The 26,354-nt window shown below is 46.5% G+C and overlaps 2 protein-coding genes across 3 annotated transcripts; one reads left to right on the top strand and one right to left on the bottom strand.

Annotated features, from left to right (window-relative positions):
* The first annotated feature begins 1,639 nt into the window (after positions 1–1,639).
* zgc:110410 (uncharacterized protein LOC553618 homolog) lies at positions 1,640–7,846 on the top strand. Of its 2 annotated transcripts, none has more exons than XM_057046423.1 (11): positions 1,640–1,766; positions 2,905–3,040; positions 3,143–3,308; positions 3,384–3,462; positions 3,701–3,754; positions 4,019–4,109; positions 4,209–4,246; positions 4,575–4,662; positions 5,833–5,922; positions 6,596–6,643; positions 7,100–7,846. In XM_057046423.1, exons 2-11 carry the CDS (start codon positions 2,954–2,956, stop codon positions 7,250–7,252), a joined length of 894 nt encoding a protein of 297 aa, XP_056902403.1. In that variant the 5' UTR covers positions 1,640–1,766; positions 2,905–2,953; the 3' UTR covers positions 7,253–7,846. The 2 variants fall into 2 exon arrangements, with proteins under 2 accessions (XP_056902403.1, XP_056902402.1); XM_057046422.1 differs by lacking the exon at positions 1,640–1,766 and adding an exon at positions 1,884–2,160.
* LOC130533187 (ankyrin repeat and IBR domain-containing protein 1-like) lies at positions 7,654–25,946 on the bottom strand. Its single transcript, XM_057046417.1, has 20 exons — positions 25,746–25,946; positions 23,961–24,227; positions 23,147–23,447; positions 21,996–22,178; positions 21,563–21,680; positions 19,599–19,807; positions 19,186–19,274; positions 18,966–19,110; positions 18,677–18,843; positions 17,678–17,766; positions 16,796–16,926; positions 15,717–15,851; positions 15,177–15,263; positions 14,579–14,645; positions 13,465–13,610; positions 13,204–13,382; positions 13,061–13,112; positions 11,252–11,360; positions 10,576–10,616; positions 7,654–10,280 (listed from the first exon to the last, which is right to left on the bottom strand). Exons 2-20 carry the CDS (start codon positions 24,146–24,148, stop codon positions 9,387–9,389), a joined length of 3,330 nt encoding a protein of 1,109 aa, XP_056902397.1. The 5' UTR covers positions 24,149–24,227; positions 25,746–25,946; the 3' UTR covers positions 7,654–9,386.
* Positions 25,947–26,354: the final 408 nt, after the last annotated feature.

Genomic DNA, 26,354 nt, shown 5'->3' with positions numbered 1-26,354 from the left:
AAGCGTGTTTGTTTCAGCCTTGCAGGTAACGTAACAATTAGCCATGTTTCTTGTTGATGAAAAAAATTCCTCTGAAGACTAAAATTCAGTATTGCTGCGCTAATTGCAGACATACTGAACGCAAACCCTGAATCTAATAAGGATTAATATGTCCACTGTTTTGTGCTTCCTACAACAGTTGGGTAATATATTAAATCATCCGTGGTTAAATGGCATTTATTCACTTAATTATGTGTATTAGACTTTAGCCGAAGCGCAGCTTTTTCTCTCTTAGCACCGCTTGACCATTATTTTATGTTAATTTCCAATAGATGTGATACGTAACTCCAGCGGTGGTGGGGGTGGTGTTTATTCAACGCCACTGCAGAACTCAGCAGCCATACATCCTGCAGAAATTCATTAGCAGCTACAGGAGGGCTGTAAATTAGAAATAAAGAGGCCTCTATCGACAGGGACCTCCGGCCCTCCACCTCACAGAACACCGTTTCAATTTTCCAAATACACCCTCCTGTTGCCTGAACTCCCAGGCAGCAGTAATTCACGACTGCGTGCAGCTGGAAGTGGAGCAACATGATGATTGCATCTCCCATCCTCTGGTGACACCGGAGCGCCGCTCTCCGAGAGCCGGCGTCCCAAAAGCCCCGAAGAGAACAAATCAATCAGACAAAACAGAGCCGTCACACTGTGTTTGCATGGAGATGGAGGGCAGATGGCGGCCTGTCTGTCTTGGCTCTGGAGACCCCCCCGTTCTCATCTTTGTGTTGTTTTCCTCAAATCTCTCCATTCTCTCCCCGCCCTGTTTACCCTGGTCTGGTGTGGACACATCCCTGTGCTCTGCACACGTTCCACTTCATGTGGCCCCGGCCCTGCTGTTTGGACAACGTGGAGAGAACGGGATCAGTGTTAAACGCAGCTTCACACTGGGCTTCGCACTGATTGCTGCGTCAACACAGGCGGGATTTCACATGCGACAAAACCCAGCTGAGATCTCCCCCGTCGGATGAGAGCGAGCCGGGCGCCATAGCTCCATCCGTGTTGACTAACACCGATCAGCAGGGAACAGCAAGAGCCCTTCCTTGTTACAGATAAGCTATGCGTCCCTGCAAATAGGTACAGCCTGTTCTGATTTGTTCCAGGGTTTGAAGGAGTTTTATGCAACTTGAACAGGAAAAAAATAAATATTTCCTTTTTTCATTCTTCAGCGGAAAGAAACAAAAGCATGTGGGTGTGAGAGGTGACGTGCAGCAGAAACCACTGACTGATTGCGTGGTTGAGTCCAGGGACGCAGCAGAGCGAGACTCCAACCGGGATCTGTCACCGGGAGAAGCGAAGGAGAATAGTGCCCCCTAGTGGCGGCGCCTGGGAGAGGAGCGGATGAAACCACAACTGTGGAGAAATCCTGCAGTGATCCAGTGAATTGAGCTTTATGAGGGACATCATTTTTACTTGTCTGCAGCTTTATTGTCTTTGCAACAAGGACAGAGACGACAGGTCGGCGTATACCTCAGGTTGTATGTCCCAGCATACAATGTCATTCAAATAGATTTTAAAAAAAAACAACCCACGGTTGAGTAAATTCTGAACCAATGATGTCGATTTCACATCTGTCCTCATGCAGGAACTTATTTTCTCGGCTCAGTGTGTTCCCTGTGATTCCAGCTGTGACTCCGTACCCACAATCCCTCTGCAGCTGGTCCTGACGCTGCTCGTCCTCTCCTCTCCGGGATGTTTCCTCCTGCGGGCTCCCATCACTGTGTAACCAGTCGGTGAGTGGGGGCGGTCACGTGATTCGGGGTGAAGAGGGCGCGGCTGCGTGGCACGGCGGTCCTGTGCAGAACGAAACGCTACGTTGGCAGCAAACGATGTGTCGTCAACGTGTCATTTCCGGTGCGCAAGGACTGCGGTATTAACGCGTTCTTAACATCTCCGAGGAAGAAGGTCAAGACGCCATTTCCTCTGATGAGATGTGCCGGCCCGGGCGGGTTAATGACATTTTAAGAACTTCATCTGAATATTTCACTGAGCCCTAATGAGGGAAACGTTCAGCCCAGAGCCGAAGTCCTGTTTCTGTGGGAACCGGCTGATAGCAGGTAGACTTTGCCCCGAAGGGGGAAGTGACACCACAGGAAGAGCAGCAGATTCCCGGCGCTGGCGGCAGAGGTAAGACACGCTGTAATGGATCTCAATTGTGACCAACTGATTTATGGGAGCGGGCTGAAGCCGCGCAGCCACAGATCACTTCGCACAGCTAAAAACAGGGAAGGGCACTTGGGAATTCCCTCCGTGAATCGAATTCCGGATGGAAGTTCGGGTCTTCTCAAACATCCAGCGTCGTTCAGGTCCTTCCGGGTACATAACAGGGAGATGAGGTCGTGTGTTGTAGCCATCTGAGCTCGGGCTTCGGTCTTTCCGGCTACACATCACTGGACTGAGGTCAAAGGTCATTTCCCATCATGATTTACAGGTTTCTAAGTGCCCATCATGATCAGATGAGCGTTCCTGTTCTGTCTCGCCAGGATGGCTCCTTTAATGTTTCAGTCCAGATTGGGGGGGGTTCCTCCTCTCTACGCGCAGCAGCCCCCTCCTCAGTGTTTGCTGTCGGTCCGACATGATGACAACTTCCTCAGAGATCAATTAAGCAGACCCTGTTTGGCCATTAAATATACATACAGCTCTATTAAATGGGTGCTTAAGGACATCATTATGGATGCCAGTCATGGAGGGCGCTGGGTGTTTGTGCACTGCATCATTTCATAATTACCCATTTATTTGCTCCACACTGTCGCCGCCCCAGTCGCCAATTTCGCCTAACTGATGAAAGCGCTGACGCGGTTTCAAAAGGCCCCCTTTGTGTCTCCGCCGTGACCTTAGCGGGACCAGTAACGCTGACATTTCTTCCCTCAGCGTTGCACCCTGTGCTTCCTGATAAGAAGAGACTCTGACTTTCAGCAGAATGGACCCGAATAAAAGCGGCAGCCACGGAGATTATGGAGTGAGGCCCCCGCCGTACAGTAGCTCTTACCCAGGCGGCGGCTATCAGGTTAGCACAATGGCCGACTCTCTTTGTAGCTTCGGTGCCATTTTTAGGGATGTTTAAAATAAAGGCTTCTTGTTTCACATGCGTGTTGATGTCGGGGATCAGGTCGGGCCTGGGAACATCTCCGTGGTCTCCCCTCCGGGCCCCTGCGCCAACGGGGCCCAGGCTCATTTCGCAGGATTTGCAGGTCATCAGCAGTACAGCGACGCTCCACCCGAATACTCCGAGGGCTCCGACAACGGCGCCTTCGACAACCGAGCCGTTCGGAGAGGTGAGCCGGGACCGAAAGACGGATCCGAGGAGGGCGGAACACCTTTCACACGTCTTCTCCCTCTTTCATCTCCAGGGTTCATCAGGAAAGTCTACCTGATCTTGACGCTCCAGCTGCTGGTGACCGTGGGCATCATCTGCGCCTTTGTTTACTGGTGAGGCGGAACCGTGCGATGTTTGTGCAGCAGAACCTTTTCTCCATCTTCTCTGTGTAATGGATGCAGCAGAACATCGCTGCCTTAATCTCCTTTCATAAATTGTATATAACTCCCTCACGCACGACACCCTGTCCTCTGTTAATATTTAATAAAATCACTCCGCCGCCGTCAAACAAATGGAGCCTCTATTAAACGTCTCACTCTCCCCGTTTGTGTTTCTCTTATCGAATAACAGGGACGCTCTCCGGGATTGGACAGAGGAACATTACTGGTTCACCTACTGCATGATGTAAGCTATCAAAAAAACATTCTCTGTCTACAGAGGCTGGACGCTGTTGTTCTTTTATCCAGTTAGGTCTCCTGGAGGTGAGTTATCCAAATGGGGATCTCTGATGGAAATCAATATAACCGTCACTCCCGAACCAGCAAACCGCAGCTCTATGAATAAATAATAGAAGTCCGGAATTCCTATTTTCAACAGAGTCAGGGCTTTTACTGTTTATGGGCTATTTGTTTGCTATTTACTGCACACTCTATATTCTGTGTGAAACAGGGCGGCGACGGTGGTGCTCATCCTGCTGCTGTCCTGCTGCGACAACCTCCGCCGCCAAGTCCCCTTCAATTTCCTCGCCCTGGGCCTGTTTGTGAGTATAGACGCGTGCCAGCCAGGCTTAAAATTAAACCGCTAACACGGCGGCTTTATTTCCGCGTGTATTTACTCTCCATTTCCATCCCTCCCTCAGACCGTCGTGGAGGGCCTGATGCTCGGCTCTGTCACCATGTGAGTTCCGTCCAGGGAACCGAGGCCCCATCCGAGCCATCTGAGTGCCGCCATCAAGCCCGATAAGATGCTATCATTGCTGCTTTGCTAACCGAGAAAAAGAACGGGGACGGATCAGACGCTCGGCCTCCGATTTTTCAGAATCTGGTGAAGCCCAGATCCTGCAGCTTGTCGGTGTGATGGTTTGGCTTAACGCCTCATTCAGATGGTGACGATGGAGGCAGAATGGGACCGATGGCGGATGAGATAATGCAGACAAATAATAATCCCCAGTCTCCCATGCTTGATTTCTGCCTGCTGACCTGCGGGGCCTCCATCCTCTCTGCAGCTTTTTTAACGCCGAGGCGGTCATGTGGGCCGTGGGGGCCACCGCGATGGTCTCCTTTGGACTGACTCTGTTTGCCGTGCAGTCAAAGGTGAGCTCCGTCACACTCTGAACTCGGTTTGCAGCGCAGCCACCAGTGAAAGCTCATTCGCTCTGCTGCGCGGCAGAGGAAAGGCAGAGAGGCCGCGGGGAGCGCCCCCAGAAAGGGAAAGCACTAAGCCGAGCCGTTAGCCGCTCTTTCTCCCCCCGCGTTGGCTGTGGGTGGGAACCAGGAGAGGGTTTAAAGCTCTGGAGGCGTCTGCTGTCCAGGCAAAATTCTGATTACTGCTGTGATCAGTGCATTTGTCACTCAAGTTAAACCTCACGTCAGCTGACGCTCGACAAATAGCCTGGAGCCTTTTTGTCATTCACTTTTTTAAAAAAAATCATTTCCACTTTATTTCCAAACACACGGGCAGATTCATTTGCAAAGGTGGCGCTACACAGGGGGGACCTGATGCTCCCAGCTCAGCTGCTTTAAGTGTTGATATTTTCAGCAACGTTACATTATTCCGGGTTGCTTGTGCCCGTCTCGGTGACATTTTGGGGTGATTAGCATGAGCCTTGTGCATGAGCGTGCAGGCCGTCGGCCAATGCCTTTGCTGGTCGTTTGGCATCAACGTTGATGAAAAGCAAACTAATCATACAGTCAGTGGGGCAAAAAATTAAAGGTGGACTCAACTGGGCGTAAGTCAGACACATTTCTGTTGCATAACTGCCTCTGAATGCGGTTCAGGTTCTGCACGTTGTGCATGTGGAGGAGCTGCCTGGAATAAAACAGGTGTCTTCAACGCTAATGCTAATTCTTCCGCAGAGAGCTGCTTAAAAGCACCCGCCCCCACGCTGGGGCGCACGCAGGGACACATTTGCTTGAGTGTCTTTATAACTTGACCCCCCCCACACCCTCCTGCAGAGCCTTTTAGTGTTTGTCACAGTGATATAAATGTCACGCAGGCAACCGTGGATGTTAGCGACTCTCCTCTTGAGTCACCCATCTTTTTTCTGTCTGTCTGAAAAGGGCATGAGCGCCAAAAAGGTCACACATGCCCCCCCCCTTCCCAATTTTTGCACTGTAGTGGCACCGCGTTGATTAGCCGCCATCATGATATACAGAATAATTGGGATTTTTGGAAGGGAAATGTCTGTAATTGTAATCGTTAGCGCCTGAAAGTGCGCCTCATCACCACGTCTCTCTCTCTCTCTCTCTCTCTTGCTGCACCAGTGGGACTTCACCACGGCGTACGGGAGCCTGTGGGTGTTCGGCTGGACCCTCTTATCATTTGCGTTGCTCTGTGCAATCCTCCGATCACAGGTAGGCCAATGAGTCGGCGTGTGCGGCGCAAGGCTGAATGAGCTCTTTAAAGTCTCCCGGGAGCTGCGCTGATCTCGGGGTGATGGCGTAATGCGAGGCCGCTGTTTGTTTCAGCCTCAAGTGCCGGATTTATGGAAATAAGACTGCTGCCTTAAATGCAGATTGTGCTGCTGTTTTCCACCTTTATATAGTCACACAAGAGATAGAAGTGTGCCCACTTCTGTACTGGAATCTCTTCATTTTGAAAGTACTAACATATAGTTAACAGCACATGTGATTCGTGTTATTTAAAGGAACATTTCGGCTAAATATTCAGTCTCTAAGAAGCCAAACGGAGGGATGAACAAGGGTCTCACGCGAGAACAATGTGGAAAAGAGCTTCGACTAAGAGAGAAGTTAATATTAACTTTAAAATTCACTTGTAGGTTTATACATTCTCTCCTGGACTCCATAAATAAGCAAGAAAGGATTAAAACTATTTATTAATACTCCACGAGCACTTCAAGGTTTTCCTTCAGAGCTAATCCAGTTGTCCTAAATAAGGATTCCTTTATCTTGTACTTATAAACAATGCAGGCATTAGTCCTTAATTACCCTCTGCAGTGATTATCTTCTGTTCCTGCCCAGTTACTGTGTTCCGAGGCTGATTTAGTGTCTCTGATTGATTCCGCAGTACTTGTCCATCGTCTACGCCTGCCTGGGAACCCTGCTCTTTTCTTTAGTAAGTACGCCTCCACTTAAATGACAGAATATGGTTTTGTGCAGCACAGGTGCAGCTTCCAATACATTAAAACTGACCTTTTAAAAAGGAAGGAGGCCTAATTACACCAGGCTTTAATGTCACGACCCCGGGGCGGAGCGGCCACCCTCCCATGTCTGTCACAGTAGTTAGCGTAAAGAGAGACACCCGGACGTCCCCCTGCCCTTTGATTTCAATTATGCACCACTTAGCCGCAGTAGGCTTCTTTTTCACAGCCGCCTCTCTGTGTGCGTCTGGCATTAAGAGCAAATGTGAGCGAGCCCATCAGCCGCTGGAGCAAACTGCGCCAGACACCGCTGGGCGCCGTCAGGAGCGAGACACAACTTATTCCAGCTGCACCGCCGCGACTTTTCACTTCTTTTTCCGTCTCCTTCGCCCGACTCGCCGCTGCTAAGCGTCTCGCTTCTGTCTCTGCAGTATCTGGTGTTTGACACGCAGCTCATCCTGGGTGGGAAGAACAGGAAATATCAGGTTTCTCCCGAGGAGTACGTGTTCGCCGCCCTCAGCCTCTATTTGGACGTGGTGACCCTGTTCCTCCTGCTGCTGCAGCTCATCGGGCTGTGCCGCTAAACCGAAACCTCAAATGCTTTCAGTCCTGAGTTCCCGTAATGTTTGAGAAATGGAGTCCAGCTTGGACTGGAACCAGTGAAAGAAAGACTAGAACTGACGTTTCTGACCATTCATCCCACCAAAGGAGAGGTTGAGAGGTACGTCTCCAACTGAAGCCAATTATTGGAACTCAGAACTGAACAAATGGGTTTAAGGTTGTTGTATCACATCAGATTTGATGTCTGTTTGCACTTGTAGAGTTTGTAAATCCACATCTGATTCCAGCTGAGTGCTGAAGCTGCTTATCTTTGATACTGTAACATCCTGGCCTTTGAGTAATTCACTGGCTATAAATGACAGTTCTAAAACTCCACGATGAGACTTTGCACCGGGAAACTTAAAAAGAATCAATAACAGAACAATAAAAGTCAACACACAGTTTATTGGCATCACACGTCAACCTTTTTTTTTCATATAAAGTGGGAATGTATCAAGTATAGACTATGACAGTGCAAATAGCATTTCAAGGATTAGTTAGTGTAGAATAGAAAGTCTCACTCAGTTAGAAATGTTCTCTGTTTAAAATAAATCACCTGGACATTTTTGAAGTACAAATTTCTTTTGAACTGGATGCTACTGGTGTCATGCGCGGCATACTGGTGCCGGGGAGAAGGGCCGTCTTTCATCGGAACCATTATCCATATTTTGCTCTCTGCTTAATGTGGCTGTGCGCCTGCTCGCCACAAACACTGATTTACTTGGGCCAGAGGCCTGTGTACGAAAATACGCCCTTGTGCCCCGGAGCTAAAACGCCGATCGATGCCTCGCCTTCTGCATTCACCGTTCCCCACCCATTAAAATGTAATGGCTCTGATTTATTTCCCATGAACACCTGCCTTCTATTGCAACTCCCCTCCGCTTTAGTGTCTCCAGGTTAAATACACGATACATACAGCAGGTTAGCTCACTCTAGCGTCAATACAGCGACTCAATTCAACCCGACTACACACAAGTCAGTTTTTAAGTGTCTGATTTGGATGAACTCACTGAATATAAAACTAGCATAACCCCTTTCCAGCCTGTTATTAGAGCCAACAGGGAGCCTGATGCTACAAATGTGGATGGAGACATGGAGTGTCACGTCTGCACGCTGTGTTCAAGAGAGAAAACTCTTTAAGGTAACAGGTGTCCATTTTTCTGTGCGCTGTTAACACTGTTTGAACTCGTCACGATGTGCAGAAGGGAAATTGAATAATGGCGACCGACACAAAGGCACTGTATCTCCGTGTGGAGGCTCGTTTCAAGGACGCCGACTGCGTTTGCTTAAAATGCGACACACATTCGTGAATTCCCCGGGCGCGGCGCTGCAGCCGGGGACGCCTGCGGAGCCTCGAGCTGCCGACAAGCACGGCCCGGAGACAAATTACAATAACTTGATTATTTTAATCCTTCAGAATCTCAACATGCCCATTATCTGTCCTGCGTTGTGGGAAAGAGACCCTTCTCTCCACTGCAGAGCTGAGAACATTAAAGCCAGCTACGGTGGAACAATGGGCCAAGTTTCAAGGTGTTCTTGATCAATTTTCATTTCCGTGATGAATCTAAAGTGGAAATAGTTCACATCAAGTGGGCAGCCATTAAAGTAGAGATTAACGCAGCACAGTGCAGCTCCGAGATCCCTCAGCCCCAGTCTAATAAAAATATGGCTCGAGACGTTTCACATTTACCTTCAGCGAAGTTGAGATTGTAATAAACAGGCACAATTCGCTTCGAAAGAATCCACTTGGTGACTGCAAATTGTGCTTTTGCGAGTCAGTGTTTGGCACCTAAAGAATTGGCCGATAACCAAAATAATAGCCATCTCCGCCCCTCACGCCTGCCGTACAGGAGAGGTTTCCTCCGGCTGACGCCCGCTCAAGTCTCCCCGCAAAAATGCCTTTTTGATCCGATTCCTTGGGGCAGCGCCTGTGCTGGAGGGCTGGGTGTTGGTCAGGAACCAACACTGTGAATGCACATCAAACTGCAGCGTTAGACTAATCCTCTAGTCTAAGAACTCCAAACCACTCCTTCACCCCAGCTACAGCCACTATGCTATCATTTCATTTGCAGTCTAGAGCTTTTTTCTCTTTTTTTGGGACTTTTTAAACTGTTCCTTTTACACCAGGTGAACCTGGTCCTCCCACTCCGATGAGCTGGTGCTGGCCAGCTGCTCGGATATTGACTCGCACTGCGGAGTGTCAACGCGGCACACCTTGGTGGTTCCCCGCTCTGTGTGGTTTCCACCCGTGTCGAGAGAGGCCGTGTAAGGCAGCCCCACCGTGTCCAGTCCCACTAGATCCAACTGAGTGGGCCTATCGGGGGCTGCACACTTCTTCTCCTCTGTGTCACTCGGAGGGCAGAAACCCGCATCTGCCGTTACCTCCTGAGCCGTTCTGGTTTCAGGCGGGACAGCTGGACCCTTGTCGTCGCCCTGCAGGCACTGGCCTCCCCCGGCGTACACGGCGTCCAGGTCTGAGTCGGTGTCGGAGGAGGTCGGGGGAACCAGGGTGATGCCCTGAGGATTCATATCGTGGAACCAGGCCATGATATTTCCCAGCAGGTTAGCGTTTGCTGCTAAAGCAGAGGACGAGGATGCTCTGTGGCTGCTGCATGTGGTGGAGTCTAATTTGTCACTAGAAGCAGAATAAATGCCTGTTGATGAGTTGCTGCTACCTGCAGCCATTAGTGTAGGCACAGGGGCCTTTTGAGGCTGGTGCTGGTTGTCATGGTGATGTACTGAGGGTGCAGAGTACTGATTCTTGCCATGTTTGGATAAGTTATCTCCTAACTCCAGCAGTTCTGAGCTGCTTAGGGAAGCTCTGGGGAGGACCTCGATGCTGTGGGAGCTCTGTTCCAACCTCGATGGCAGTGAGGTGCCAATAGCACCGAGCGAAGCGTCGCTGGACAGGATGTCATGGCTGGATTCACTTCCTGCCATCCCCGAGTCCTGGAGTGACAGCTGAATGGCCAGTAGAATGTTAGGGTCATCATCCTCTAAAGATCCAAGCCCCTATAGAAAGACACAATACGGTGCTTTAGTGACGGCAGCTTAAATACTGTCATCCACCCGCAGAGCTGCAGGAACTGCTGCAGCAGCTGCACACCTGCGCCCCCTAATGGTGAGAGGAGTAACAACAGCAGGTACGTGCTCTGTCCCCTGTGTTTACTTTTAGATCTGAGATAGCTACATGGTGGTGTTGATGATGTTTGTCCTGGAGGTGGCAGTTACAAATATTTGAAATTGAATAATCAGAAAATAAGGTTTGCACACTCTGGCTAAAATAACCCAGCAAATGGAAACTCACCATCAGAGGACCTTGTCTGCGTCCTCCAATATCTTGCAAGTCTGGAAGAAAAGAAAAATGCCTTCAGTTAAACCGGTGCACTGAATTACACTGGCAGCACGTTGAGGCTTTTCCAATTCCTGAAATTATTGATAGAAAACACAACATTCATTTCATCGAGCGGGAAAGGTAAACTATCAGAGTGATGAGCCTTCAGCCTTTTCTTCAGGACTTCACTAATTCTTTATCTGAAATCAATAAATCCTTGGCTCAACGCAGCCCATTACCTGGCATCAAAACTGTAAACTCTCTCCATTTATCACGCAACGGCACCCCAAAAAATGCATCTCTGAGTGGAAAAGACTGATAGTTTGGAAATAATTGCCTGAAGAACTTGAGCAGTGGGGAGCTGTTTCTTCTTTTTTTTTAAGTTTGGAGTATAGCTTCAAATATTTATCAGTGTAAATCGATGTGAACACAACAAAGAGAACGGCAGGATCCCTTCTTTTTTATTACAGTTTTATTTAAGCTGGAGAATTCCACTGAAATGAAATCTTTTTCGAGGGAGTCCTATATAAAATCTATTTTGGGCTGTTCAGGGAAGAGATTGGCAATTATGACCGTGAACTCTCGTGACCTGTAAACTTGAATTTAATATAGCTTGTAATGTAAATGTAGCCCATTTTCACAAAAGTACCTGAAATGCTGTCGGGGTCGTCCAGGTCGGGTGTGTTGCTATGCAGACTGGACATGTCACCTCTCCTCCGCTGTCTGTGCCTTCGCCTGTACTGGAACTCTGCATACTCCTTTAAAGAGAAGAAGAAGAGCCCTGATTCTGGGTTTGGAATTCTTATGTTCACTATTTGCCTGTTACGGTTAAAAAACACACGGTAGATTAACCGGAGGAAACCTGTCCAGGGTGTGTGTTCCTGCCTCTCACCCAGTGACTGCTGGGATAGATCCCAATGCTCCCCAACTCTGACTAGGAATAATTAGCAGATCACACAAAAAAAGCACAGAGGAAATGGCATTTTTGGTCACAACCCTGAGCAGCATCAGAAGCCGATGTTGACTAAACCGAGTGTGTTTGTCGTCAGTTTAATAGGTTTTATTTTATTTATCCTTGGATTTTCTCACAGGGTTAGTAGCTTCTTGTTTACTCTTTCCTCTGCCCTGTGGTAATCCAGGGTTTAGCGTGCCAACACTAAGAACTGTGGGTAATGCCCTCAGGCAAACACGGCAGAAATGCTGGATTGTGAAAAGAGGCTATAGTGCTCAAGACAACTTCAATATTCAATCACTTGAATGTTGGAGAGTTCTACAGAACTAAATCCCAGCAGATTTACAGGGAAAGTCCAAGACTGTACGTGGACAGACACTGGGATTGGGCCTGTCACTCAAACTTTACCTTCATTCCAGGCTAACTGATTGAAGCATTTTTTAGTTATTTTACTTTTACTGCTACAAACTGAACGATCGAGTCGAGTCAGGTCCCAATTTCAATGTCACGAGAAGCTAAATCTCCATAGAAATGACACCGGAGAAATTGTTCAGGCTGCATTCTATTGGATCGGCTCATGCATTTCTAACAGTCATCAACTCATTTTCATATCATCAAAAGCTGCCAACCCAGTCCTGCATGGTTCTTTTGGTATAAATATAGGAAATATAAGCTGCTGCTGTGGTGTACCATCTGTAGCTGAACACAGGATTTATTTTAGAGACAAGCATTAAACCTTATTTTAATGGCCGAGCATCTGGGGGGCAACATTTCATGTGAATGTCCTCATCAATCCACAATATGTTCAGGAGACTGATTGGTGTTATAGAAAGGACACAGGAGAAACAAAGACAATTTAACCATAACCCAGTCTTGCCATAAGTTATGTCCTTGCTTTGAATATTTTTTTAGAATGTGACACTAATGCCTCATCAGGGTATAGGAAAAAGCAGAAATCTCTGACACTTTACACATTTTATGTTGTATCGTAATGACTGTAGTTTAGAAAACAACAGAAAGTGCAAACTAGGCCTGATCTGTCCTCAGGTTTCTTAGAGAAACCAGCTTTACTCAACTTTATCCGGTTACGGCAGGCTACTGAGGACAGAGCGGAAAAGGCATTTTACAAATTCATCCATCAAACAGGCGAGCTGCTCCTGTCATTTACTTATGTGTCAATGGGGAAATAAAAATGTGCATAACTAGAGAGGGAAAGGCTTGTGGTGGGGAGAGGGGTGCAAATTGTGCTACATATCAGGATGATGCTACCAGGCTAAACATTGAAGATCATTTTGTTGCGCTCACATTTAGCACAATAGCATTTTTTTGATAGACAGTGGCAACCCTAACTGTTACTAAGCAACAAAATAAACTAATATCTAATATTTTTAGGCTTTTTTTTTTTTTTTTATCAAAAAAGGCAAAACTTTAGCGAGCTACATTTACAAAGTTATATTAGCTGGCAAGTCCAAGCAACTGAAACATCATACTGGCTGGTTCTTTTACCTCAGGAGATGCAAAGCCCAAATATTCCCAGTCCCATGTTCCACCGGCAAAGCTGCAGGAGAGGAAGAGGCTTTGTGAGTTGACAAAGGGTGACACTTTACAGGCGGTCTCTTTTTTCTTCTTCAGAGACGTAAGCATGTTACCTCCGTCTGGGGGCTTCTGGAGAGTCATTCGGGGCCACTCCCCTGGCGACAGAGGCCAGAAATTCCTGCCTCTTCTGCTGCACCAGACAGGCTGCACGGATGATCTTGTGGCGTGGCGTCCGCAGATACGGCCGGTTCACCTTCTGCGCCAGGTCCTCGGTCACCATCTCCAAATCCGTCTGGCAAGATCATCAACACTGTTCTGTAGGAATCATCTCAAATGTCCTACAAGGGGAAGAACTAGATTTTTTAGAAAGGTACCTGCATGAGCTCATAGATTTCTTTCTTTGTACTTTTGGGCTCCAGGAAGAATCCATAAGGATAAGAGCACTTGAGGATGCGGCGAGTCTTTAGCAGTTCTAGGACTGCATCTTCAATGAAGGTCGTGTCTGGTGGGCCTGCTTCCCCTGTTTAAAAAGAGGGGGTTCACAAAAACTGGAAAATACAAACATCCTCTCAGAACAACTTCAAATGGCAGCTGTTCTGGGATCCACGAGAAGTTTCATGTGCAACACTTGAAATAAAAACACATTTAGTTGTTAATGCCGAGCCAGCAGCGCTGAACTCAACTCAAGGTTGCAAATAATCCTTGAGAACCGGGCCGGCCCGAGCGCTCCCGCAGAATGGTAAATAGGCTCAAAGACTTTCTCCAGATAACCTTTGGACAGATTTTCACAATCTAAGGGCTTCAATATTCACAGGAATTCTAAAACAAGATATATTGGGAGAATCTGGACAATAATTCATAACAGATCACGAGCCTTGGTTCAAAAGATTTTAAACATGAAGTCTCAGCTCACATTTTTTCCCCTTTCAAACCAGATTAGATGACAACCTCCTTCACCTACATTTTATTATCAAGAGCGCCACTCAAAGAGATTCAAATGTCAACTTGGCATGTGAAGCGGAGATCCATAATCTCCTGTTTTGAAGTAAAAGGTGGCCACGAAACACGACCAACGTTAAAAATGCTTGTCGGTGAAATGTACAAAATGCCATTAGTTTGCAGATAAAGCTTTAAATCCCATTAAAAAGTCAATGTCGCACTTTCAGGCGGTTTTATTCCTGATCCATTGTACTGGTTTAAATGGAGGAAATGATTCCAATTGGCCAATATCCAGAGCATTTTCAGCTGCTGGTAAGTCCACTTAGACAACGTTTCAGCACAGGAGGTGGTCCCTCTATATCAGGATTTTACATAACATGCACAGTGGTGATACGATCAGTAAACTAGACTCCCTCTGAGTCCCTGGCCACAATTTCCTGATAATTAGGGGAACAGAGTGGAGTTTTGTAGCACTTGTTCATCCATATTACTGACTTAACATTTTCCCCGTCCTGTTCTCAGGTGGAAGATAGAAAACCTTTCACTCACTCTGGCTGAGGGCTCGGCTGAGCTGCTCCATCTTCTCTTTGGCTGTTTTTAACAGACGCTGCTCCAGCTGTTTCCAGGACACAAACACAAGTTGTAGGAGTCCATCAAATAAGACGTCGATAAGCAGTCCCCATCTCTCACTACCTTCCATGAGGAAATGATCTGGACTGGCTGAAGTTCTCAGCTCCATAAACACAGGGCACACTGAGCTGCTATGCTGATTACCAGTTTTAAACTTGAATTTGAAGTAATACTATATTATTATACTAAAAGAAAGCAGCTGCTGTGAGTTCTGTAGCCTGCTTTAAACCTCTATTTCTCACTCTGACATGTGGTTGAGGTGGACAGCTAAAAGAAAACACCATAATAACATATCATCACATCTTTTCTCTGCTCCTGTAAGCCAGCACTTTAGCACATCTCAACGGACAGTCAACATATCACTTCAGCCCTGCCACGAAATCAGACATTTATACGCTAACTGGGCTGAAATACGATCGCATGCTGGTGTCAGATGACGATTCGAAGACACCATGACTTGCATGTTCTTATTCACATAAGATGTGATCAGGGTACGCGGCTGGGCCTGTTCACATACCTGGTAGCTGTGCTCGTGGTTCTTGAAGCGTGTGTAGTAGTGCATAAAACGGTCCAGCTCCTGGAAGCTCTTGTGTTTCTTCTCTGCCTAGAAGAACCAGTGGCAACACTAGTCACTGGCTATACAATATCAGACATGTCGCTGACTAAAGCTGAAAGTGACTGTCAGTACATTGGCGTGTTTGGTTGGGCAACAATCACAGACGCAATTGCTATGATCAAAATTCCAGTCCTCTCCACCTTTGTAATGATAAAGGTGAGGTTGATTAACCTGAGCTGCTCAGCATTTTGATTTTGTTGGGTCTAATAAATTAACATTAGCACTAAAGCTCTGCCATTAGAGGATATTTCACTGCTGCCCCGCTGTACCTTACATATTTACACTTCTATGCTAATGTGCTCGTCTATCTGCATCTGATCTGTAATCCAGTCACGCAAACCCATCTTAACACCAGAAGGGGGGTGTATGACCTCAACTGTTAGCACCAAACTTGACTAATGGAGTGTATTTATTCATTTATGCACGCCTATGTGTGTGTACCTCTTCAGTCATCTCCTTTGACTGCTCCTCCACCTGCTGGATGACCTCATAGCGGGTGCATCGATAATAGCCTCCCGTTGATGAGCTGTGCTTTTTCCATTCCTCCAGACAGATCCAGCAGAAATCATACTTACACTAGAAGAAAGAGGTATGTGAATGTTAGATTTGATTTTAATCTTAACTGACACAAATATAAAAAGTAGAATGTTTTGTTTTATAGCACTGTAAACTCTTGTCCCATCCTTCTTTTCATTTGGATTATGTTTACCTTGGATTATTGGTGTGTAATCATATATTCTACCCAATATGCAAATATTAGACAAGTGCAACTCCGTGACACGAGAATAAGTTGTGTGGAAAAAACTGAGTGGCGCAGAGCTTTGACATCCTGGTGGATCAATCCAAACCCAACATTTAAAAAAGAAAGAGGGACTTTCTTTTTTGCAGTTGGAAACAGTCATCTTGTTTCTAAGCAACAAGGAAAGACCATTTCTTACTCGGTAATAACAGGTCAAGAGGCTGAGCCCTCTGTGGCCTCTTAGCTTGGGAAATCTGCTCCACTGAACACAAACTAATTTCCATTCCTTGTCAGCCTCTTTAGGCAGGATAGAGGCATTGAGTGTGCTGTCAGGGACAGGAGGAGTCTGAGGTTCCTTCCCTGTGTGCCCTCCAGCAACAGCGATAGCGACAGAGACGCTGTCAGACAACACAACTACGCAATTATCAGGCCCACGCCTTCTGTCCACCAGCGACTGCTGTCATCAATTCTGTTGCACACTGGTTTTGGCTGCAACAGGACAGAGACCATTTAGGTTCTGGTGTTTGAGAGGTATGTTATAAACCTTCCACAGGAAAAGGACAATTTTGGACGACTGCAGCCCAAAAGCAGCCTCATCAAGATTGAGGTTTAAAAACAAAATGGTGACTTGCAAATCTTCCTTTTAAACTTGGCCTACAATTTTGAGAAAATTGCACAATTTTGTTTTTTTATGGAGGAATGAATAAAATCGCATCAGAAGCATTTCAGTCTTAAACATCATTTCCGTAGTTGCTCCGACCCCATGCACAGTTTGACTCACCTTTGCACACTGCATGTGGTTGCAGCCCTCGTTCTTCTGAATGGGAGACTTGCAGTTGGCACATGGTTTGGAGTTAGAGAGTAGCCACAAACAGTTGGCTGCGTCCTCGTAGGCCTCGCTCACACCCGCCACTTTCACAAGCAGGAGGAGAGATGAGGAGGACAAGAAAAGTGTGATGAGATGGATGGAAAATGGCCTTACTACAGCAGCAAAACAGATCACTGCACTGAGTAGTTGGTAGTTGTCATGGCTAATCTGTACTCCTTAGATATGTTAACAACATCTCCCTCGATGCTCATCCATTGCACCTTCCCCACCTCAATACTACGCACACTCACACACAAACAGAATAATTGGCTATTATCAGAGTGCTCTGCTGTGCTCTTGAGATGCCAAGATAAAACCGAATCTGGGGAAATCCAGAGGTAAACAACAAAGTAATTGCTTTTTTTCCTTTAACTGACAGCCTGTGGCACTAAAGTGGCACTCTGAAACTACCTGAGGCATCATCAGTCATCCATTTCTTACAGTTCAATTGCTGCTTCTAACCACTGGACACTTTCAGCGAGGAGGTTAATAATTTATCATCCACAGTGTGGAATTGGGGCTTATCACTAAGCTTTCATTGATTATTGTGGTTAATTTCAGGACAACTTAGCTCCAAATTAACCAATTGGTTGCAGCCATAAAAAGAAATTTGAACAGATTCAAGAGTCTTTGGTAGAAACTGAGCTCAATTCTACAAGAAAGACAAAAACAGATGAAATATTTTAAAAATTCACTATTATTTTGACAAGAATTGTCAAACTGGTTCTACATTTATCCATAACTGTGTGTGTGAACGACAACAAGAAATATGGGTGAATACAAGTTGATACTTACACTCCTCAGGTCTCATCTCAGAGACTTTTTGTAGCCACAACTTCCAGATGTCACAATCACAGGGTTCATGTGCCTCGCCTTTACACTCCCTAGACAGATGAAGGAGACACAGGCGACATTAATCACACCTGCAGAAAAACTCCATTCCCAACTGCTGGCAAACCACCCAATGGAAGACTGTCACCAAAAATAATACATCAATATCACATCCCCATTAAACTTCAGCAGTACTTGTTCCTCTATAGCAGCATCAGTGTTGTAGGTACTTCTTTAAATATTCTGTTAACAACAAATGCTAAAAGAAGAAAGAATGGAGCACAAATCCCTCAACATTCCAAAAAATCCTAACTGAATATGGATGAGATTAGAGCTGAGACATCAAATGACAGCTTGTCGATTTTTCTATGCATTTATGAATAGGCTTCGGCCAGTTCAGGGCTACCTGTGAGCATCCTGCAGCAACCACTAATTTATTATTCTTGCCCCAAATCCAAAGTGACGGTATAGTGAAGGACAAACACAATGTCTGTGTATTTGCTGTTTCCCCATTAATGAGCAGGGACAGATAAATGACACAGTGTAGACTTTGTCATGCTGTAATCTGGGAGTTACTGTCAAAGTGTCAGGGTTCTGCAAACTTGTGGAGATAAAATGTAATTACTCAAGACTACTTTTTAACGCCTGTAAAATTCAAAACGAGCATTACTGGGGCAAAAACGCGCACATCAGCAGTCAGCTGGACTGCTAATCTGGACAAACTACCAGTCCATCACAGGGCACACACACACCACTCATGCCTGATTGGCTTGACAATGTACATGTTGACTGGCTCCTCCCTCCCAACATAACTAAACTAACTGACAAAACAGCCAACTCTTGAGGGAGCGTCAACTTTTTTCTAGTTAACAGCAACAGAGTTGCTGGAAAACCATCCATAAAAGCTAAAATACATCTAAATTCTAACAGATGAAATGATTTTTCTCTATATAATGTACTGACCAACAGAACAGGTGTCCTTTGCCACAGTCGACAGCAGGAGCCCTGAGCAAGGGGAAGTGAAGAGGATCAGAGGATGAAGTCCCCGGACCCAGTGTGCTCAGTCTCACGGCCCTTTCACATCCTGGCTCGGGGCACCACTGGATGGCCGGATTGTTCTCCACAAATGCCTGTTAACACCAGCAACCAAGAGGGTTAAACCCAGCCAGCAGCTACCATCCAGGGTGAGTCTGCCCTCCTGTCTTCTGTCAACTCTTGCCAGAAGCATGCAAGCGTGTTTTAACCTCATTACCTTAATGTCAAATCGTAGGTAGCGCTTATCCATTTCTCGAGACACGACACTCTCAATGACCTCCACAGGCACTAGTTGGTAGCAGTCAAAGGCTGGACAGAAGATATTGTGGGCTTCTCCCTCTTGGATCTTTAAATTGAGAAACCTAAGGAGAAGTAGACAGGATCCACTCAGAAAAACTAGATCCACACCGGAGCGGTCACAGCAAACCATGATTTACCCCTCCCAACATCCTCTGCAGAAGTCATGGCTACAGGGCATGTCCACAGGTTCCTCGAAGACGGGGATGGAAGACATGCAGATGCCACACTGCAATATAAGACAATGAAACCACATAAAAGGTTAATGCTTCCTTGTTTATGTTTACATGACAGAATTCTGGGATCAGTAGAAAGGCCTTCTAGCAATTTATTGGTAATATAATGAGACAATTATGCACAAAGTCAGGTGTTGCAGTGAAAATTGAAAGACCTCAGTAGAAACATTCCAGGAAACTGTTGCCGCGAGGAGCCAATTTAAATAAAGAGGCACGCAGCATTTATTTATTTATTATTAATAATATTATTATGCCCTCTTTATGCAGCCTCGAGTTGAATGATTCATACAAGATGCCTAAAAAAAGGGGTTTCTCACCAGAGAAGACTCCTCATCGGCAGGCATAAGGCTGATTTGGTCCGGCGAGGTGAGGGAAGAGCGGGTGGTGCGTGGTGTCCGTGGCGAGGGCAACGTGTCCCAGGCATTGCAGCCACTTGGAGGTGGGTTGGGCTTCTGGACTCCTGAGCGTTGGCAGCATTCCTCTTCATTGGTCATCCAGGCCTCTAAGAGCTTCTCTCTGTCCCAATCTGACACCAATGTTGCATCAATCGATGTGTTCGCTAGACTGTCCTCAGGGTGAATCACCACCACCCACGCTAAAAAGGGTGGGAGGGGGTTCACATTGGTCTGGACAGAATCAACTGATCAGAAATCACTGAACTGACACGAGAGCTGCTGGTACAGAACAATGTGCTCCATTGTTAACGTACCCAGAGACAGAACATGAACATCTAATGGGTCAAAAGTCCACCCACTGCCTAAGAACACGCTGATATCAGTTATTTCACAGTAACACGCTGCAATCTGCTTTTCTGTTAAAGAAAGGCTCTGACATGATGGTGTTTCCCCTAAAAATACCGAGCAATGGCTTATGGATCTGACCCAAAGGGTCAAAGGTTCTATAAGTTACCGGTCAAGTATGGAAGAAGGTTATTGTCAGCCTCCCAGGCGCAAAAATGTGTCAGCCTTTAAATGACCTCATTAAAATAATGAATAATGTGACCTTTTCTTCATCTCCACTCAATTAAAAGTGCTGCATAAATATGAACCCTATCATCATGAGTTTGGGTATTAAACAGTCTCAAATGAGTCAACTTTAGTTTTAGTCTGGAATATCAAAATTAAATATGAACTCTGAGGACAGAGGATGAATCATCAGGCTGGAAATTCAACAAGCGCAAAGAAGTTTGATAAGAATTTTTTTTTTAAAAAAGGGATGTAGGATGATGGAAAATGTCTGAAAGGTTTCTAAAAAGAAAAATATCAAATCTGAAGCCTTTTTCTCCAGAGTTTTCATTTATAACCTGTTTCTAAATCACTTTCTGCACACACAGAAGCCATTTTACAAATGTGAGAATGGCCCAACTGCACTTTTAGCAGAGTCTGCTCCATGTTTACAGGATAGGATCAGATACTGCTGGATAAGATTAGATACTCATGAGTGCTCAGCTGCTACTGTGCTGTTTAAAGAACATTCAGTGACCATTGATTCAAGACACAGGAGAGTTTTTAATACCCCTGTACAACGGCGTGAAGTCTAAATATAGACAGTAACTCAATTCTAATGATTTTGTAATGTTCAATTTCAATGTTTGCCAGAGAAAAACTTCAACACCAACATCAAAATAATTTTCTTTTTTTCCTCCTGGCTGTAAAGTAGAATGACCATAAGCATCCAATAATCATCTGTCTCCCTTCTCTGTATTTAAAGTCAGCATTTATGGTTGACTGGGCCATAAAAGCGGATGGCAGATTATTTTCTTTTCCAAAACTATTAAGTATTTATAAAAGGAAAGCTTGTACTGGCAGGCTTACAAAGTATTTTAGAAACGCCTTCATTTTGCTTAAATTCCTCATTTACCAACATCCAATGTGGAATCTTTAGAGTTTGATAAATGAGATCACTGGCGATTATCAAACCCAAATTCAACTAAACAGACAGATTAAAAAAAAAATGAAGAAGCAAGAATTTGGGTTGAGCCTGTCCAGCCTGTGTGAGCATTAATGTCTCCACGATGCCGTACCGCTCAGAAGATTAAATGAGAATAAACTGGCATGCTGCGAGCCCAACTCCTTAATGAGTTGCGTGTTTGTGTTCCCAGCTGAATTTGAGGTTGACTTTATTACATATTTGTCGTATCGTGCTGCGTGTTTTCCACAGGGCAGAACACGCCGCCGAGACTTTCACTGATAACCGAGTTCCGCGATGACGTTCGCGGACAAATATCTGTTTGCTGTGTTTGGCCAGGCGCGTGTCCGCGTGTGTTGGTGTTGGACGGTACCATGAGCACGTAGCAGGGCCTCGGCAGTGAAAAGTGGGGCCTGCAGCATGTCGGCCGTCTCCACGATCAGCATGTCTTTGAGCCTGCGGAGGTCCTGAGGCCGCAGACCCTCATACTGCTGCGTCACAACACATGAAAAAGGGAGCAGAAGTGGAAAGAGTGGGGTGTTATGAGTGCACAAAAGGATGGATGAGAATGGATGTATTAGAATAAATCTAGTGCTGAGGGGAGACTAAGTTGAGACTGGCGATCAGTACTGATGACAGGAAGTCACACCTCTTATGACAGAGTCATCTCTGTAAATAAACTCAAAAGCAGTGTGTTAGCAGTGCTAATGTTAGCGTTAAGTCTTTCAGGATGTTTAGTAACAGATATACAACAGGTAGAGTGGTTGACGGTCCACCCACTGATGGCTGTAAAAGTGTGTTTGTACCTCCTTCCTGTCGAGGGCAGCGTACTCTGCCTCTATCCCCTCGGCCTCGGGGGCGAGGGAGAAAACCATCTGGGACTCCAGGCAAAGGGCCAGCTCCTCGTGGTGCTGCTTCTCTGCACAGTCACATGGAGTCTCGCGGTTCTCGTTCTCGGCAAACAAGTCAGCCGCTCTCTGCACCAGCAACTGAGGGGAGACGGGAGGAAAATCTGGTTTTGAGCAATGGAACACATGTTATATTCATCACTATGTAGAAAAATGACTTCTTGGGACTGAACAGCTGAAGAGTTATACAGGTACATGGTGCCAGTGGGGGGGCAGGGGCCAGTTCACTTTGTCGACTAGTGAGAGGAAAAAACCTAGAAAAAAAATGAGAGGGCAAAGGTAGCGCAGAAGGTTGATCCCAGCCAGCTCCAAAATAAGAAGCAGCGAATTCCTCAGACTGATTAACTTATCCGCCCATCCCATAAACCAGTGTGTGGCTGCCAGAAAGGCCGGCCCTGGCGGAGGGAATGTCTCGAAAGTCATGAGCTGAGATTGTAACCTACATTTCCAGTATTAGAACAGCCACGTTGACCACAGCGTGACGGTATGTGATGAATATGTGATGAATACGTGATGTTCAGAGGCCCGGGGATGAATTCAGATTATGCGTTGGAACGTGGGTGCAGATTTCAGTTTGATTATTTTTGCCAGGGAGTCCAGTACGGGGGGGGCTGGTGGCATTTTCTGGGATTAAAAACAGATTTCCCAGCCAACATTGTCACTGCTAACACTGATTACTTCACAGTGGGGAACAAAAAGATGGGTTCTACGCCTCGTATATTGAGAGGAACGGGCTCTGACGAGCTCCCCTGCAGGGAGCGCCACTCTCCTGTGCAGTGAGGTGTTTTACAACTCAAAAGGAACAATTTGATCCAACACAATGGAGTGAAATGTAATTATCTTCCCTTTCAAAAGATGGGAGAGCAGACCTCGGACCAGCCGCCATGTAAAAACACAAAAGACATCATCATGAAGCATTCCAGTGAACATCAGTCAATCTGTCCTCTTTCAGAGGTGGGCGACCCCCGGTCTGGATTTAGGATCCTTCGGATCTGCTTTAGATTCCATCCCAGGCGGCCGGGAACACGTGGAAAACGTGTGAATCTCACCTGAACGCAGGTTTTCATGCCCGAAGCGGCAGCGTAGTGCAGAGAGGTGTTTTTCTTGTTGTCGGCGGCGTTGACGTCAGCCGTCTCGTACTCGCCGTGGTCCAGCTTTGCCCCCGTCCACGCCAGCGCCAGCTGGAGGCACTCCGCCCGCCGCCGCTCGTCTTCGTACGGCCGCGACAGTCGGGGCTGCAGCGCCCCCTCGGAGGTCAGGATCTGGGGTCCCATGCAGAGAAGGTGCAGGGACGTCTCGTTGTGCATGTTCCGCTTGTTGGGATTCCCGTCTTTGTTCAGGAGGAAGAATCTGGAGGAAGACGAGACAAAAATGAGGCATCCGCGGGGAATAATCATTACAGTCCCATTTGTGACAAGTTATTGATAAGCTTAGTGAATGGGAATATTTAATTTAACAGAAGTAGAATTGAATCAACTTTCCAATGAGGAAGCTAAAATCTGAATCTGAGCTTTCGCTTCACTTTTCTAGCTGTTAAAAATCCCTCGTTTGTTTCATCAGATTGGAGCGTGCACAAAACAACATCCTATTATTAGAGATGTGAAAAGGGAACAGAGTGTAGGATGGGACCCCGTCCCTCCCCATCCCAGCATGCTTCATTCCTGAGCACAGCTAACAGATGGCGGTGTGGAGGGACAGATGGGACGGAGACATATAGAGGGGATCGGAAACAATGCAGCAATACGGCATAAAATCACAACAGATGACGGTTAAAGTCACTCAAAAAAACATTTCAGAGGTTAGAAATTCACCCCCTCGCTTCTATTCCCCCCCGAGACGTGCACGGTCCGTCTTCCGCCTCACCTGAGCAGGCGCGCCATGGCGTGCCGGGCGGCGTAGTGCAGCGGGGTGTTGTGCTGGTAGGATTCACCATAGGTGGAGTTGGGATCCAGCGCCTCTCTGAACTGCTGGTTGCTCTCGTACAGCTGGCAGGCTAAGATCTCGTCCCCGTTGATGAGGGCCTTCCGAAACTTGGTGGCCGTGTTCCCCATCTCCTCCTCGACCCTGAAGCGTCTCTGAACTGGGCTTTAATAGGTCTTCAAGTCCTGAAGGGGCAGCATACTGGAAGTCCTGTGGAACAAAAGGGATTCGTTACCAAAGCCAGAGCGGAACCCTGCGCTGGTCAGACGTGCTCTGCCAAAACTACGAGATCACCACTCGTCAAGGATGCTCAGGCTGCTCTGTCACAGGCTCGTGGGTCTGTAAACCACCTCCCAGTCCTCCCAGTCTTTTTTTTTTTGCTTGTATAACTAAGCACGGCTCACACAGAGAGAGGGATAAGACTTCCTGTGCCACCGCCAGGAGCTTCCGCCTCTACGAGCCAACGCTCCCCGTTTCACCGAGGCCAGGAGACGTCCTTGGCTGGGTGGCAGAGTTTCACCTCCACCATATGCTCGGGACCGTTGGGGAAATGTGTTCCTATTATAGCGTTGCATTGAGCGGCGTGACAAACCAAAGCAAATGATCTTTGGAAAGACGAATATCATGACAGCACAACTGTAAATTTGTAAAACAAAGAGATCATCCAAATGAGTGACATATATTTTCCTATCCCAAAGTTGGTTTTCCCATTTTAGTGTAACAGTGATGCTCAGGAGGCAATACATGAGATGAAATGAACTAGAAACCCTAAAACTTTAGGAGGAATTACAGGAGGTTGAAGCCTCCTGAATCCACAGATCTCCACTGGAGCTACAGATCTCTACTGAATCCACAGATCTCTACTGATCTCTACTGGATCTACAGATCTCCACTGGAGCTACAGATCTCTACTGGATCTACAGATCTCCACTGGAGCTGCAGATCTCTACTGAATCCACAGATCTCTACTGAATCTACAGATCTCCACTGGAGCTACAGATCTCTACTGATCTCTATTGGATCTACAGATCTCTACTGGATCTACAGCACCCAGCAGGTCACACTGGGTCAGACCTGGGTCGTTTAAGGAGAAACTCACAGTCCAGGACAGGTTACATCCTGTTTAATTAAACACAAAGTGAGACACATTATCTCGGAATATATCACCCATTGCAACTCAATGTAAATGTATAACTAATTAACCACTGGCTTAACCAATGTGAACAGGGCTGATCCAAGTGGCAACAAACACGGGGCTGCGATCTAACAGCATCGTCTAACGGGCAAAAGTGATAGTTCTGACAGCTAATGTGCGCAGCTATTCACTTCGGAGCAAACTCTTTATTACGGGCCTTTCTGCCATGCTGGGTGCTATTTACCCTTCTCGCTAGCTCCCCGACATCAGTCTGTTTGCGTTAATCACCGCTCCAACGCAACGCAATGATGCTTTTCTGCTTCATACAGGCACCGCTATTCAGCCCAACGCTACATGACACCAGCGAAAACCCCCTCGGTCTGTTATGTGAAATCGTGTAAAACATGATGCACAACATTGCTCGGTAGCCCTGTGTTGTTAAAAAGCCCGAAAACATCATGACGCTGCCATCTGCGTTGGCTAACGTCAACGCTTACGCTAGTGGCTCAGCTAACAGGCTAGCGCCGCTAGCCAACTTAGCCCACAGTTGGGCAACTCATAATCAGCGATAAGTACGAGAAATGACGACTTACACAGATGGTACATCTCGCTTTGGTTTGGCTTCGGTCCTGAGAATAGACCGCTCGGGTCCATCAACGAGACGCTTGGGATGTTTAGTGTACGGCTGCTTGTTGCGGGAGACAACCGTGAATTATGTGCGCGCTCAGCAGTGATGTTGCTCCTGTCAACGCTCCGTTGAAAGGCGGGTTGCCAGGTTTCCTCATATCCCCCGACCCCGGTGGAGGGATGTTTCCCCCCCACGTTTTGTTCTGCTTCTTTATCTATTGTATTGTGAATGTTGTAATTGACTGTTATTACTGTCATTGTTATTCTTTTTTTGTGACAGAAGGCAAAAAAAAAACACATGTATTTTTAACAAACAAACAAAGTCATATAACGTACTTTGGTTGCGAGAGTTATTACCTCTCCACTTAATTTACACACAGAATTAATGTGAACGTTAATGTGACACTAAATAATAACGGAATCTTTATTACAAACGGGACTTTTGGGCACAAGTAGGATAACGTGTTAGTTTATACGGAAATGGAACAGAGTATAATGTTGCGTGTTCTGCTTTTGATCCTGGGCATAATCCCAGAGTTTTTTTGTGTAGCGTTATTAACCTAATTTTACAGTAC

Source organism: Takifugu flavidus, chromosome 10 (genome assembly GCF_003711565.1).
Source record: "Takifugu flavidus isolate HTHZ2018 chromosome 10, ASM371156v2, whole genome shotgun sequence".
Taxonomy (NCBI): Eukaryota; Metazoa; Chordata; class Actinopteri; order Tetraodontiformes; family Tetraodontidae; genus Takifugu; species Takifugu flavidus.
Note: the sequence above shows the minus strand (reverse complement) of the source record. Positions and strands in the feature narration are given on the sequence as shown.

Coding starts and splice junctions, on each gene's coding strand:
- zgc:110410 (XM_057046423.1), top strand. CDS start 2,954: ATGGACCCGAATAAAAGCGGCAGCCACGGAGATTATGGAGTGAGGCCC. Junction 3,463..3,700: donor ATCTGCGCCTTTGTTTACTG/GTGAGGCGGAAC, acceptor ATCGAATAACAG/GGACGCTCTCCGGGATTGGA. Junction 4,247..4,574: donor ATGCTCGGCTCTGTCACCAT/GTGAGTTCCGTC, acceptor TCCTCTCTGCAG/CTTTTTTAACGCCGAGGCGG.
- LOC130533187 (XM_057046417.1), bottom strand. CDS start 24,148: ATGGGGAACACGGCCACCAAGTTTCGGAAGGCCCTCATCAACGGGGAC. Junction 14,646..15,176: donor ACCACGAGCACAGCTACCAG/GTATGTGAACAG, acceptor TCCTGGAAACAG/CTGGAGCAGCGTCTGTTAAA. Junction 13,611..14,578: donor CAGCCGAGCCCTCAGCCAGA/GTGAGTGAAAGG, acceptor CTTTTTAAACAG/GGGAAGCAGGCCCACCAGAC.